We start from the raw sequence: 16,880 nt of genomic DNA, 5'->3' as shown, positions 1-16,880 counted from the left end.
AGCTAAGCAAATTAGACGCCAACCAAACTGATACTTTTTTTAAGGCAATCTCGGCATTTTCGAATGCTTTTTCCCACGTATTTCCTGTAATTAATAAAACGGTATCATCTGCATAAGTTATAATTTTGCAGTTCGGAATAGACAGGCGGCAGAGATTGTTTATGTAGATAAGGAATAGCGTAGGGCCCAAAATGCTTCCCTGAGGAACACCATAGGAAAGTGGCATGTCGTCGCTAAGGTATTCATTTACCTTAACTTGCTGCGTACGGTTTGTCAAGTAGTCTTTGAAAATGTCCAGTGCTATTCCCCTGATTCCTATTTTATCTAATTTTCCCAGTAGTATGGGGATAGAAACAGTGTCAAAGGCTTTGGACAAATCCAGAAATACACCAATGCATTTTAATCTCCGGTCTAGTGATCTAGTAATGCTTTCAGTAAGGTCAAGAGCAGCATCTTCCGTAGATTTATTTTTCCTGAAACCATATTGATTTGGAGATAAGATATTTTGATTTTCTAAGTAGTTGATTAATCTTTTATTTAAGGCCTTCTCAAATATCTTTGAAAGTGCTGTAAGCATAGATATAAGTCTATAATTGTTGACACTGCTTCTATCGCCATTTTTATGTACTGGTGTAACTAATGCCTTCTTGAAACAGTTCGGAAAGATACCTTTTGACCAAGAGATATTACAAATTTTAGTGATAATTGGAGCTAAGGTAGAACAACTTAATTTTAAAACCTTAGTTGGAATACCATCATATCCAACTGCACTATTTAATTTAAGACTCATTATAATTGTTTCTATTTCTTTTTGATCTACTGGTAAGATCCCAAAAGAGTTAACAGGGGAAAGGTAATCATCCGTGTTGTCAATTTGGGAAAAGTTCGGTTTTGAGAGTATTTGTGTCGCTAAACTATTTCCCACATCTACAAAATATCTGTTTACAGAATTGAGAGAAGTTTTTGGATCAATTTGAAGTTGTAGTAGTTCATTTGGAGGAGACGGTGTAGAAGTAATATTTGCAACTTTCTTAATAACCTGCCAAGTACCTTTTGAATTGTTCTTAGTTTTTTCAAATTCTAGCTTTTCATAGTCTCTCTTTAGTCGTTTTAAAAGATTATTACAAAAAATTTTGTATCGATAATACGTTATTTTTAAGATTTCATTATCAGGTGAAGTCTTATGTTTTTTGTCCAAACGGTCCCGATGTTTAATACATTTTAAAAGTCCTTTGCGCAATTGCAACATCTCAATAATATAAAAGTGAATCACTATTAATTTGTGTTGCTGATCGCAAATCTCGAGAACAGCTGAACCGATTTCGCTAATTCTTTTTTTATAATATTCCTTGAAGTACGAGGATGGTTCTTACGGAGAGAAAAAATTAAAAAATTTGAATCGACTGTTAGGCGGTACGAAGTTCTCCGGGGCAGCTAGTAACTAAATATAACTCATCATCATCATCATCATCATGATCAACCCATCGCCGGCTCACTACAGAGCACGGGTCTCCTCTCAGAGTGAAAAGGGTTTTGGCCATAGTCTACCACGCTGGCCAAGTGCGGATTGGCAGACTTCACACCTTTGATAACATTATGGAGAACTCTCAGGCATGCAGGTTTCCACACGATGTTTTCCTTCACCGTTAAAGCAAGTGATATTTTAATTACTTAAAAACGCACTTTACTCCGAAAAGTTAGAGGTGCGTGCCCGGGATCGAACCCCCGACCTCCGATTGGAAGGCGGACGTCCTAACCACTAGGCTACCACAGCTTCATTAGAAATATAACGCAGCAGAATAGTTAGAAATATAACTACAACTATGTAAGTAACTACAATAAACGTAACTAAAAAATTCAAGGTAAATAAAAAACAGCTAACGGTGGTTAATTTATATTTATTTCAAATTAACTGAAAAAAGCCTAAAATAGTAATCAATACAATTTTCTACACTTAAAAATACAATTTTTGAACTTAATTTAATTTAAATATAACACACAAACAGCCAGTTACTTTGTACGCAACGATGTTGCCAGGACATCTAATTTCTACTATATTGGTAGTTTTTAATATAAATTACTACCGGAAATTGTGAAATTTGACTTTTTATCCGTCCATAAAATCAAATTGGAAAATAACTTTTAAAATCACAATAATAAATGACAACTATATTTATTTTAGAGAACTGGTTTTTAAGCGAGTTTGAGGAGGTGTTCGTCTAATAGGTAAGAGGGCGACGGACTTCATAAAATGAAAAATAGTAGGATTGGAAAATAGGTATTAAAATCACAAATAATAAATGACATTATTATTATTTTTGAGAATTGATTGTTTTAAGCGACTTTCTGGAGGTATTCGTCGAACAGGAAGAGGGCGATGGACAGATCCTTGCCCTCGTTGGCCGTGATGAACTGCTTGAGGTCGGAGGTGTGGCCGGCAAGGTCGCGGATGGTCTTGGCGTGGTCTTCGATGAACTCCTCCTCCAAGTATTGCGCGATCTGTTGATGAAGTGATACATGTATAAGTACTAGCGACACGCCTCAGCTTCGCACGGGTATCTTAAGACAATTTTCGTAAGCATTTCTAATTTTTTGAAATTAAATATAGTCTATGTTAATCACTTTTTACTCAAAAAAAAAACACATAAAAAGCAATAAGTATAAATGTTTTGTATTTTTTATATGGCTTAGTAGTGGTGGGTGCCAAGGTACTCCTACTTATGATAGCTCGCGTTCGATCCTCGGTTGGGTCAATTTATAACGCCAAGCTTCAAACTGCAAATGCCTGCATATGAACTCCATTCTGGATCTAACGAGGGATTCCAGCTCACAAAAAGAGACATGAGTTCTTACCTCAGGGTCGTGAGTCTTGTGGTTATTCCTGGTAGCCTCCTGGTGGATGAAGAAGGCGCGCTCGGCCAGCTCCTTCTGTATGTCCAGGGATCTGGCGAGGGACTCCAGCTCTTGCAGCTCGATGGTGTTGTTCTTCTCTTCTACGGTCTCTTGCGTGCTGCGGCTGTGGAAGTCCATGGTGCCACCTGCAGAGATGAGAGTAGTGGTATATGTTGTCTAAAACATAATATATAGCATGACACAAATCAGGTATCATGACACAAATTAAGTACCATGACGCAAATCAAGTATCATGACACAAAGCAGGTATCACGACGCAAATCAAGTATCATGACACAAATCATGTATCATGACACAGCTCAGGTCCCATGACATGAGACTTACCTCTCTTGGTCACATGCTTGATGAGCTCAATAGTCTTAGCCCAGGAATCGTCAGCCAGTTTCCGGAACAGCTTGCTGAAGCCAGGCCTGTTGGTCTGGTAGTTGTTGTAGTAAGCGGAGGAGAGCAGGAACTCATATGACCTCCGCAGGTGCAGGTTGGCGTAGGCTTGCATCTCATTGGCGACGTTGCCTTGGCGACCGAAGTTGCCGTACACCGCGTTACAGCTAGGCAGGGCTAGTGGAGAATAATCAAAATTAAAATTTAAAAAATATATATTGGCAGTCAATTGGGGACCACCGACACAAGTGAAAGCTATGAAAAACCGTTTTTTTGGGATTTTCAAATTAAAAGTAAATACCTATAAAAATTTAAATGTTATTTTAGCGTTTAAACTATCGTGAGTGATTTCCATTATATATAATATCTCTCACCCGGCTATACTGAGCCATGCGTAGGAGGAATGATGACGCAAAACGTTTCGTGAAAACCGAGTAGTCTGTGGTTTCGTGCGTGTAGATGGAATGTCGACGACATAAGGATGGAAACTCCAAATACAACCGATAGACGTTGGGGTCTCAAGGTGCTGGAATGGCGACCGTCGCGTCGCGTGGAATGGCGTCGCGAGAGCCGCTGGATGGCGGCGACGCAAAACCGTAGCGTGTGGAAGTCTATGTCCAGCAGTGGACGTCTATCGGTTGATGATGATAGGTCTGTGGTCTCACCTAAACTGTTGCTGGCCCGTCCGCACTCCATGGACACCTCGTTGAAGCACACCTCGGCAGCAGCCACGGTCAGCACGCAGGCGAGAGCGATCACAGCCTTCATCATTCTGCAAAAAAAAAGTTTATTCAGTAAAACTTTTATAGGTGCTGCGACTTGAGAAATTGGGTATTTGACTACATCAAAAATAAATTCTTTCTCAGTGATTACTAAATAGAGGGTCTTCCAAAACACGTCAAATCCACGTTTTTGTTGGTTTAAGTGTAATGACCATTTTAAATTATCGATTAAACTAAAAAAAGCACGTCAAATGATTGTGACGTCACACACCGGTATTTCATAGAATCGCGCATACTAAGCGCGCGTTTTGACGTTTGATAAAAAGTTTCTGATTTGACTAGTTGTCAAATACCGTATTGGTTGAGAGTATTTTATTTCAGACTAGAATCTAGATGATGCCCGCGACTTCGACCGCGTGGATTTAGATTCTTAAAAATCCTGTGGGAACTCTTTAATTTTCCGGGATCAAAGTAGCCTATGTCCTTTCCCGGGATTCAGACTATCTCTCTTCCGAATTTCATTAAAATCGGTTAAACGGATGGGCCGTGAAAAGCTAGCAGACAGACAGACAGGCACACTTTCGCATTTATAATATTAGTATGTATTTTATTTCAGTAGGAAGTAACGTTTATACGTCACTGCCGCTGGCAATGGCCGTCAAATAGATCAAAACCTTATTTAGGCGCAACTTAATGAAAGATTGTTTGAGAGCTTTTTGCGAGTAACTCAGATTTTTTTTCAGACGGGAGTAACTTTAATAGGTCACTTCCGCTAAAAATGGCCGCCAAATACGCCCGCCTCCCGTCACCTCACCCCCTCATTGTTGGGTTCCAAGAATGACGTATTTTCTCACCTACTCACACAATCTGATATGCAGAGGTTTTGTGTTGCAAGGTTGTCACAATTTATCATCAGTTCCAAATTATTTTTATTATTTATATTGGAAACTTTATATATATGAAAAATTATGTATCTTTTAATATGAATTATGTAAAAATTGAGCAAAAAGCCTGTCAGGATTAGAATTTTAGAGCGAATATTCCATTAAACGCTTGGAACACAAAACCTCGAGGGGACTTTTGTATTCAATCAAATATTTCATCAAACCATTCAAAAACTTCTTGAGATATTGCTTGAGAGTATAATGGGTAAAAAAGGAGTTCTCGCGAAAATAAGCTAGTCATTAATATAGATAGATCAAGTTATTAAGTTATTGATATAAAATCTTGACTATAATAAAAGTTAAACACATTTTATGATACAAGATCAATACAATGATAACTGTACATAGTAAAGTCTGATTTGGTAGGGATTACACATTGTATAGATAACATATAACATATACATAGTGATTAAATCAGTTAATAATTATATTACACTAGCTTATGCCCGCGACTTCGTCCGCGTGGACAACACAAATTTCAAACCCCTATTTAACACCATTAGGGTTACCCACCACCAGTCAAGTAGTTTGAGCTGTGCGTTGATAGATCAGTCAGTCAGTCAGTCACCTTTTTCTTTTATATATATATATATATATATATATATATATATATATATATATATATATAGAAGATTTTGATAACACAAACATACAGTAGCTTAACCTATTTTTAGGGTTCCATACCTCAAAAGGAACCCTTATAGGATCACATTGTTGACTTGTCTGTCCGTCTGTTGTGTCTGATTTATTATTATTCAGATACAAGATAGCCCTTGACTGCACTGTACCCACATATTATAAATGTGAAAGTGTGTTTGTTTGTTGGTTTATTGGTTTGTCGTTCAATCACGTCGTAACAGAGCAACGGATTTTTTGCATGGGTATAGTTAAAGACCTGGAGAGTGACATAGGGTACTTTTAATCCCAGGAAATCTAAGTTCCCACTGGGTTTTTAAAAATCTAAATCCACGCGTGCGAAGGCGCAGGCATCAGTTAGTTTGTTTATATTTTAAGTCAGATAAGAATATATGTTTTAATTGTCATATAATCACTTTGTATGATTACAAAGTGATACATGATTGTCATGTCATCAGTGGATCCTGTCCTAATTTAAGGCAGCTCAGTTCGGTGCTTTCTTCATACAAACGTAGGAGGGAAAATACAACAATATTCGATATTGTACGCACAAAACTAAGAATTATATCGATTTATCTCGTCATTATCTAGGTTCAATGATATCTAAAACATTGAAAAAAATATTGATTTAAAAGTTACGAGCCTCAAAAGATTCCTATTTTAACACTAATTTATGTCAACTTTGGGCGTAAATAAATAAGATTAGGAATAGGAAAATTCTAAAAAAAATTATCATTAGACATAGTTTATTTATTCATTAGTTGAAATAACTTTACTTTGCAAACCTAAATTCAGTAGTTTTTTCTCAAAAATACTTTTCCCAAACTACTGTTCAACCCTTTTCAAGCGCTAGATTTCGGCTAAAATCATCATGCTTCTCACCCCAAAACATTAGACACCGCGCGGGTGGCGGAGGGAAGGGCCAGCCCAGCGGCGCGCGGCTGCGCGTGTAATATTGTGGTTTCTATGACGACAACTGTTGTTATTAATATGTTTTCAAAAACAAAAGTCGTAATGATTTTATAAAATTAATTTTTATTCAGTGGCTATGCAAATGTGTAGAAGATTGAGCAGAGCAGAGTCAATAAGTCCTTCAAATACTTATTGCATTTTGTACATTGACCTCTGGAATTTGAAATTTGGACACCAATTTTATTCATTGGTTTATTGACCTGACTTTGTTGTTGAGGTCCTAGTAGGGATATCTACTCGTGTGGTCCTAGTACAATAGGTAAGTAACTTTGTTTAGTTATTTATTTTATCTAATTTTAAAAAACCGGCCAAGTGCGAGTTGCTCGCGCACCAAGGGTTCCGTACTCAGGTATTTTTTTGACATTTTGCTCCATAAATCAAAAACTATTATGCATAAAAATAAATAAGAATGTGTTTTAGAATACACACAATACAGTAAAGCCCTTTCATATAATACCCCACTTGGTATACTTATTATACATTGAAAATTGAAAATACTAATTATTTTTTCATTAACACACTTTAATTTTTTTTTGTAAGTTGTAATCACAAATCTATGGTTTTCGGATTTATTCCTTTACTTGTGCTCTAAGACCTACGTACCTACTAAATTTCATGATTCTGGGTCAACGGGAAGTATCCTATAGGTTTGTGTGACAGATACGACACAGACGGAGAGACGGACAGACAGACAGACAACGAAGTGATCCTAAGGGTCCCTTTTTTCCTTATAAAGTACGGAACCCTAAAAAGGTACCTGTATATGTATAATAATATAGGTAGGTAGGTACCTACCTGGTGGTATTTCTTTGTATTTTAGGGTTCCGTACCTCAGAAGGAAAAAAACGGAACCCTCTGTCTGTCTGTCTGTCGGTCCGTCTGTCCGTCCGTCCGTCTGTCCGTCCGTCCGTCCGTCCGTCCGTCCGTCCGTACGTCCGTCAGTCCGTCCGTCCGTCCATGCGTCTGTCGGTCCGTCCATCGGTCCGTCTGCCCGTCCGTCTGTCCGTCTGTTCGTCTGTCGGTCTGTCCGTCTGTCTGTCTGTCCGTCTATCTGTCTGTCTGTCTGTCTGTCCGTCTTACAAATAAAGTACGCAACGCTTCGTACAAATAGTACTTTTTTATTTATTTACTAGCTGACGCCCGCGACTTCGTCCGCGTGGATGTAGGTTTTTAAAAGCCCGTGGGAACTCTTTTATTTTCTGGGATAAAAGAAGGCAGGTCATGCCTGTCGTAGAGGTGATGGCCGTTGGAGCCGGAAAGTTCTTGAGTGGAGACCGCGTAGGTATAAGTAAGCGTAGTGTGGGACGCCTTCCAGCACGATGGACCGACGATATACAGAGGCTGGCGGGAAGTGGCTAGGTGAGGAAGGCTGAGGGGTGGTGGCGCTCTTTAGGGAAAGCCTATGTCCAACAGTGGACGACCGCAGGCTGATGATGATGGAAAAAATCACGTTGATCCGTTGCACCCCTCACACGTCCCTATCCGCCTTCTCCACTCCTGTCACGCTGGCGAATAAGTTTGGAATAGAATAGGATTTCGATGGAGTGCGTGGATTTTTGTGAACGGAGTTCAACCATGTAGTCGTGGTTTGGTACAATAGTAAATGGTACAATATTAATTCACCAACAACAGTTCCTAAAACCCATAGAATAGGAGTGCAGTACCCTGCAGCATCAGTATTGAAGAGTTGGAACTTAAAGTTCAATAATGGTATATATGTTTGGCATCTACAATATTATCTCACAATCAACAGTGGCTTAGGAGTGCAATACCCTGCATCATCAGGGTTGAAGAGTTGGGATATCGAGTTGAATTATGAAGTCGTTGCTTGGTACCTAAACCAGAGATAGTTTATTCTAAGCGTACCTTTAATATCAATTCAACATCAACTATTCCTAAAACAGCTGATTGAAATCCAAAAGTACAAAAGCTACCCGTGATTATTATGATGATGGTTGAGAAGTTGGCACTTGAAGTTTTAACATGTATGGTTTCTAACAAAAAAGAATGAATGAAATCGGACTACGCGTTAATGAATTACAGCTCAGTATACATTTTAACTTTCAACCCCTCTCCTAAGGGAACCATGCTGAATTTCGGGATAAAAAGTATCCTATATCCTATATCCTTATAGTATGACGTCAAATCGTACCAAGTTTCATTGGAATCCATTCAGTAGTTTCAGCGTGATGCGCGGCCGTGATACAGACAGACAGACAGACAAAAATGAAAAAAATTCCAGTTTTGGGTTCAGTATCGATTATAGAGTGCCCTCGAAAAAAAAATTTCAAAATATCTTCAATGTACAGAATTTCACCTGTTACAGTTTTATTATAAGTAATAAAATAATAATAATAATATTGATTCAGATACAAGTTAGCCCTTGACTGCAATCTCACCTGGTGGTAGGTGACGATACAGTCTTGCTTACGACTATTTCGGATCGGAAATTCTTGGATTCAGGTTAAATGCAGTGCAAAAAGAGAGATCATTAGGATTCCGTACCTCAAAAGGAAAAAGGAACCCTTATAGGATCAGTTTGTTGTCTGTCCGTCTTACAAATAAAGTACGCAACGCTTCGTACAAATAGTACTTTTTTATTTATTTATTCAGATACAAGTTAGCCCTTGACTACAATCTCACCTGGTGGTAAGTGACGATACAGTCTTGCTTACGGCTATTTCGGATCGGGAATTCTTGGATTCAGATTAAATGCAGTGCAAAAAGAGAGATCATTAGGATTCCGTACCTCAAAAGGAAAAGGGAACCCTTATAGGATCAGTTTGTTGTCTGTCTGTCTGTCTATCTGTCAGTCTGTCAGTGTGTCTGTCAAGAAACCTGTAGGGTACTTCCCACTGACCTAGAATGATAAAATTTGGCAGGTAGGTAATAACAGTTATAACACACGTAAGGGGAAAAATCTGAAACAATGAATTTGTGGTTACATCACGAAAAATAAATAAAAATGTGTTCATTAACGAATAGTTAGTATTTTCAACTTTCAAGTAAGATTAGTAAACCAAGTGTGATATCATATAAAAGGACCTTACTTGTACATCAAAAACCGATTTTATTTATTTTTATCCATACTAATATTATAAATGCGAAAGTGTATCTGTCTATCTGTCCGTCTGTTTGTCTGCTAGCTTTTCACAGCTCATCCATTTAACCAATTTTGATGAAATTTGGTACAAAAATAGCTTGCATCCCGGGGAAGGACATAGGCTACTTTTATGATAAATAAGATTTAGTGGATACCGCTATTTTTCTGGAAATAACGTTAGATGCGAAACTTCAATGGGGCTCTCATATAAATAACTTATCGAACAGACAGTTCTGCTGCATATGCGGTAAAAAAGATTCGCCAGTTGACAGACATAGAAACGGCGAGACTAGTATATTTTAGTTACTTTCACAGCATTATGTCATATGGCATATTATTAGAAAAGAAAAAGAAAGAAAAGAAAAACGTTTATTTTTTAAAGCTGTACCACACATTACCAGTTACCAACTGGTTAGGTTATCCCAGCGCCTCTTATACTTGAGTAATAAAGTCAAAAAACCTCAAGTAGAAGAAGCGCCGGAATAAAGTATGTCATGTGTGGCACAACCCAAAAAAAAAGGTCCCTACTCAGCATAAATGCATATTGTCTTGCACAAGTACAAAAACATACAGCGCTGGTTTTCAGTAGAAACCCTGATTCAGATGGCACCACGGAATTATTATGGGGTAATGCTGCTGATATAAATTCTATTTTTGTGCTGCAGAAAAGGGCTGTTCGAGCCATATATAGTATGGGACCACGAGAGTCGCTGAGAACTAAATTTAGAGAAGTTAAAATTATGACAGTGCATAATCAATATATTTTTGAAAATTTATTGTACGTATATAAAAACATAAATAAATTAACAAAAAAAGTGACTGTCATAAGTTCAAAGTGACTGTCATAAGTTCAAAGTTTTCATAAAACGTAAACTAATTAAAAAATCCTATTACATTGTAAAGGATTATTTAAATGATAAGCAAGCTTGGGAATGAGTTGCTCGGCTTTGTGATAGTTCTAATAAGTTTAATTTATGATTTTGTAAAGTGGTGATAATAAAAAGAATACCCGGCTGAGTTAGCTGTGGGCTCTTCTCAGTCTTGGGCACGTTTGGAACCCTCGTAGCGTTTGCGAAATAATTATCACCACTATATTTTACAAATCCAACAACTGACAATCGAAAAGAGTAATTTATTACCTATTTTGAACAAATCATTTGACTTTGACTTTTGATCCCGGAAAATCAAAGTTCCCACGGGATTTTTAAAAAACCTAAATCCACGCGGACGAAGTTGCGGGCATCATCTAGTGCATAATAAATAGTTTTTGATTTATCATGCAAAATGTCAAAAAATACTATTTACCTATTTATTTATTTTTATTTTTCACTAGCTGCCCCGGCGAACTTCGTACCGCCTAACAGTCGATTCTTTTTCAGGAATTTTTTAAAAATTTTCTCTCCGTAAGAACCATATTCGTACTTCAAGGAATATTATAAAAAAAGAATTAGCGAAATCGGTTCAGCTGTTCTCGAGATTTGCGATCAGCAACACATTTAGCGATTCATTTTTATATGTACCGAAATTCTAGTTACATAGTAGTAATAAATTAAGTTACATTGTAAATGCTTATCTCTAAACGGAGATTTAGAGATAAACATTTTACTATTGTAGTACGGAAACCTCGGGGCGCGAGTCTGACTCGTACTTGGCCGGTCGGTCTGTCGGTCGGTCGGTCGATTTATTTTAGAATGCATCGTATCGACAGCTGGTGGTAGTAGTTTACATATATCCTACTAATATTATAAACTAGGTGAAGCTATGATAGCCTAGTGGTTAGGACGTCCGCCTTCTAAACGGAGGTCGGGGGGTTCGATCCCGGGCACGCACCTCTAACTTTTCGGAGTTATACGCGTTTTAATTAATTAAATATCACTTGCTTTAACGGTAAAGGAAAACATCGTGAGGAAACCTGCATGCCGAGTTCTCCATAATGTTCTCAAAGGTGTGTGAATTCTACCAATCCGCACATGGCCAGCGTGGTAGACTATGGCCAAAACCCTTCTCACTCTGAGAGGAGACCCCTGCTCTGTAGTGAGCCGGCGATGGGTTGATCATGATGATGATGATGAGGTGATGCCCACGACTTCGTACGCGTGGATTTAGATTTTTAAAAATCCTGTGGGAACTCTTTGATTTTCCGGGATAAAAAGTGGCCTATGTCACTCTCCAGGTCAACCATACCCATGCAAAAATCACGTCGATCCGTTGCTCTGTTGCGACGTGATTGAAGGACAAACCAACGAACCAACAAACAAACACACTATCACATTTATAATAGGTGTAGTGATGTGTGTGTGTGGATGTTTGGATGTTTGTTACTCAATCACACAAAAACGGCTGAACAGTTTTGGATGAAATTTGGAATGGAGATAGATAAAAGTGTTAATTTAGGGTATACCCTAAATTAACACATAGGCTACTTTTTATCCCGGAAAATCAAAGAGTTCCCACGGGATTTTTAAAAACCTAATTCCACGCGGACGAAGTTGCGGGCATCAACTAGTAATAAAATATAATTTGGACTTATCCGAATTCCGAAAGTCAGGGTTGTCAAATCACACTTTACATTATAAAGGCGAAATTTTGTATCTGCGTGTGTGTGTGTATAGGTTTGTTACCCTTTCACGCAAAAAGTACAAGACGGATTTGGCTGAAATTTGAAATAGTGATCGCTTTTGAAAGAGTTCTCGCGGGATTAAAAAACCACTATATCCTCGCGGACGAAGTCGCGTATATCATCTAGTTACAAATATAAGTATGTAGGTCATATTGTGTGCTTAGACAATTTAATTATATACTTGAGTTTTCGTGTAACAGAAACAAAAATGGATTGGCGGAAGAGGAAAAAGAAACGGTTTAGACTCGCAAAAGCAAATCCCTTGCAAAGAGGAGATCTATTAAAATTCATCAGAATCTTTCCAAACCATAATATTATCTTGTGATGATAATGCCATTACTTTTTCGGGGTTATTCCCGTGCGTCACACCCGACGTGAGTAACAATGTGACTCGACGGGAATTTTATTTGACTGAATATGTACTTTTCCGGGCTGCTGAATTTGATAATGACATTTATTTTCAAATCCAAAATAGTAGACATGCACTTTTCACAAAAAATAGAAATGGGTGTCGTTTTCAGGGTTTCCAGGATGCTGGTTTTGATAATGACATTAATTTTTTAATCTAAGATGGCGGGCCAGCACTTTTTATAAAAAATAGACGCGAGTGTCGTTTTCAAGGTTCTCCAGGATGGTGAATTTGATGATGACATTTATTTATTTTTAATAAATACTTATATATTATACTTCTATTTTAGTGGATCACGGGATTTTCTTTGGCAAGGAAACGACAAAGCAAAAAATCGAATTGAATTAGATTATGATGCTATCACACCGTACCATTTAGAGCCAGCTTCTGAAAGTTTGACACTGTGTTTGTAAGTTGATATTATTTAGATACTAGCAAATGCCCACGACTTCGTCCGCGTGGGCTACACAAAATTTCGAACCCCTATTTCACCCCCTCCAGAGTTGAATTTTCAAAAATCTCTTCTTAGTGGATGCCTGCGTCATAATAGCTATCTGCATGCCAAATTTCAGCACGATCCGTCCAGTAGTTTGAGCTGTGCGTTGATAGATCAGTCAGTCAGTCAGTCAGTCAGTCAGTCAGTCAGTCAGTCAGTCAGTCACCTTTTTCTTTTATATATTTAGATTAGGAATTAGGATTAGGATAATATAATTATTATGTTACTAGCTGCCCCGACGAACTTCGCACCGCCTGCAGTCGATTCTTTTTCAGGACATTTTTTAAATTTTTCTCTCCATAAGAACCATCCCCGTACTTCAAGGAATATTATCAAAAAGAATTAGCGAAATCGGTGCAGCTGTTCTCGAGATTTGCGATCAGCAACACATTCAACGATTCATTTTTATATAATAATATAGAGATTTACTATTTGTTGTCAGATTTGTCAATGCTGAATTATGTTGTATTTTAGTGACTCAAGACATTCCTTTTAGAAGAAAACAAGGAAAATAAAATGAATGTGCCCAATATACGTACCACTGAAATCCAACATGATGCTGCAACATTCAATTCCGTACTAAATATTGAAAGGTCTACCCATACCATACTTGTAAGTTGTTATGCTATGTTTTTTGCATACATTCTATATAGATAATACTCACAATATATTTACGTTGATTGTATGTTTATTAATTCCAGAAATGAAATGGAGAGCTTCAATAGTTCTGCGTCGAATGATACATCTAATGTGACTGTTGAAACAGAAAATGATACATATTGTGTTTATGTGTGTAGTGGGCTTTTAGAGGGAAATTGAATTGTACCTACTTCCTACTTATAAAAATAAAATTTTCATTTTTGAGATCAAAGTGGAATTTATTTAGACTTTTTTATACACAAGTAGATGGTATATATAGTTTTTAGTCGCTACTAATAGATAAGTGTAGGCAACAAAATTTATTTTCACAGACAAACGAATGTGTAATCATGTGTTCCTAATAGGTAATCCGCCAGCACAGAGAATTCAACTCCTAGAGTACGCATATACAAGGATTTACATGAAAACAAAATCGTAAAATGTTGGCGGGGGACAGGGGAGAATGCTTTGTTGTGATTGGTGGACTGACTAATAAAAACAATGTGCGGAATGAGGGTACCGAACGGGCGTGGGCGATGATTCATTTAAAATTCCGTGGGATCACCACGATTTAGCAATGCAATTCCTTAGGTACAGCATCAGGGTCGAGAAGTGGGTCTTCGAGTTCAATGATAAAGTCTTTACTTGGTAGATATAGGTACCTACCTCTCAATATCAATTTATAACCGACAGTTTCAAAATCCCATAAGTTTTGGTGGTCATGTCCCCTGCAGCATCAGGATTGAGGAGTTGAAATCCACATTTTATATAGGACAATGTTGCAAAGTTTCTTTATCAATTAAAAAAAATACGCAAATCGGTTCAGAAATCTCGGAGATTTCTGTGTACATAGGTAGAAAAACACAACTCCTTTTTTAAAAGTCGGTTAAAAAAGTATCCTTTGTTAATTCTCTACTTGTCTGTAAAAGTCCCGTCAAAATAGGTTCTGCCGTTCCGAAGATTAGCCCGTTCAAACTTCAAACAGACAGACAGACAGACAGTTTTTAAAAACATTTGATTCAGCTGTTATGGTACAGTTCAAATAACAATATTATGAGCTTGCGGTAGTTATTTCGAAATTACAGACAGACACTTCATAGAAGTATGGATTTCTATAATATAATATAAGTACGAGTTGTTTATACACGCTGAGGTAGTAGTTACCTAATAGGTATGTATGTAAGTGAGATTTTATAGTATTCATCAAAAGATAAGTAGGTAATCATTATCATTCAAAAAAAATTTAAAAATATCTATTTCAGTAGGTAAAACAATTTCACATAGTGCGTAGTAATTGGGACCATCCCAGTAAGTGTTTTAGTATTGCTACGAGTACTCGTGGCAGGCGACCCCGCTCTTCCATAAAATCTTATACAATAATAATTGAAATAAGTAGTTCCTTCATAAATCATATATTTACAAAAATTCATCGGTGACATCTGTCCAACTATCTGTGTGCCATCATCAATATATCCGGACGCTAGTGTGAGCGCATGCACTCGCTACACTGCTCATCACTGAGTCTATTTCTTTCTATCACAATGTTAGGTGAAATAGCATACAGGTTACCCACGTGGGCCGAGCAGTTCGGACGTGCATCCAGCGTCACCTTAAGATTATTAATTAACAAATAGGTTCAAGTTACTTGTACCAACACAAACTACCTTTTTTTTTGTTGATCAAAATAAATACATTATTATTAAACATTAGCTGACGCCCGCGACTTCGTCCGCGTGGAATTAGGTTTTTAAAAATCCCGTGGGAACTCTTTGATTTTCCGGTATAAAAAGTAGCCTATGTCACTCTCCAGGACTTTATCTATACCCATGCAAAAAATCACGTAAATCCGTTGCACCGTTGCAATGTGATTGAAGGACAAACAAACACACTTTCGCATTTATAATAAGGGTACCTACTGATTAGTGATTATATGTTACAAACAACATAACTTTTAACTTTTGTACAAATTGGGCCGAATTATTTTTGAGAACCACCCCCTTGTTGGAAGTGTTACAACAAGGAAGGGGTACAAATAAACTATTTATTTCTCTATGACTCTTTGTACTGCGGTTTTGTTCATAGTCCGCAATAATTCAAATAAACAGCTGAATTTATTGATAACCTCCTTTGGTCAAAACTCAAGGTACTGACAGATTTGTCATTTGACAGTCATTGCCGAGATTTGAATATCGAACAAAACATTTTTAAGGTCAATGGTCAATTAATCGACAAAGGACATGTGGCATTCGTCTACTAATTAAAACAAAAAAACTTACCTTTATTTAATTACGACGTTCGAGAAGATTAAATAAAATACTAGAATTGCGAGACGAACAGTTCCGTCAAAAGTCTAGCCTTTACACACACTGGCGCAGAAGGCGACTTTCAATTCAATACAAAGTACTCGATTTGATAATAAACTCTCCGAAGAGACAAACAACGTATATTAATGCTTTATCACTGTTTTTCCGCGTAGTTTACCGACTGACAGCGACCAAATACAAAGGTACTTTAATTTTATCTCCCCGTGAACTTCGCTACTTGGCACTGTGTGACCAGTTTTCTGAACTTATTTGCCGAAAAGTGGTCAAAAACAAAGGAATTTACCATTGAATACATATTTCCGCACTGTGTGGTTTTCCTCGTAAGATAGTGTTATGATAGTGTAATTTGAAACCCGGATATTATTTCCAATTAGCTTTGTCCTTTTGTATGTAAATACCATTAATGTGAGGAAACTTTGATAACTGGTATTAAAATACACCCGCCTCCCTTCACTTCACCCCCTCATTGGGTTATAGGAATGACGTGTTTTCTCACCTACTCGCACAATCTGATATGCTGAGGTTTTGTGTTTCAAGGGATTTCGTCACAATTTATCATCGGTTCCAAATGATTTTTTTCTTCCATTTTATTGTTGGAACCCATCTTTTTAAATAAAGAATCTAAAAATTGAACAAAAAGCCTCTCAGGATTAGACAAAAACCCGTTTGAGAGCGAAGAAATATTCCATTAAACGCTCGGAACACAAAACCTCAAGGGGAT

The 16,880-nt window shown here is 37.4% G+C and overlaps 1 protein-coding gene across 1 annotated transcript; it reads right to left on the bottom strand.

The window, feature by feature from the left end:
* Positions 1 to 1,878: 1,878 nt before the first annotated feature.
* Fer2LCH (Ferritin 2 light chain homologue) lies at positions 1,879 to 16,378 on the bottom strand. The gene is made up of 5 exons (XM_069507619.1): positions 16,112 to 16,378; positions 3,960 to 4,066; positions 3,238 to 3,471; positions 2,854 to 3,038; positions 1,879 to 2,499 (listed from the first exon to the last, which is right to left on the bottom strand). Exons 2-5 carry the CDS (start codon positions 4,063 to 4,065, stop codon positions 2,335 to 2,337), a joined length of 690 nt encoding a protein of 229 aa, XP_069363720.1. The 5' UTR covers position 4,066; positions 16,112 to 16,378; the 3' UTR covers positions 1,879 to 2,334.
* Between the last annotated feature and the right edge of the window lie 502 nt (positions 16,379 to 16,880).

The sequence above is a fragment of the Maniola hyperantus genome, chromosome 26 (assembly GCF_902806685.2).
Source record: "Maniola hyperantus chromosome 26, iAphHyp1.2, whole genome shotgun sequence".
NCBI lineage: Eukaryota > Metazoa > Arthropoda > Insecta > Lepidoptera > Nymphalidae > Maniola > Maniola hyperantus.
This window is presented reverse-complemented; position numbering and strand designations above follow the sequence as displayed.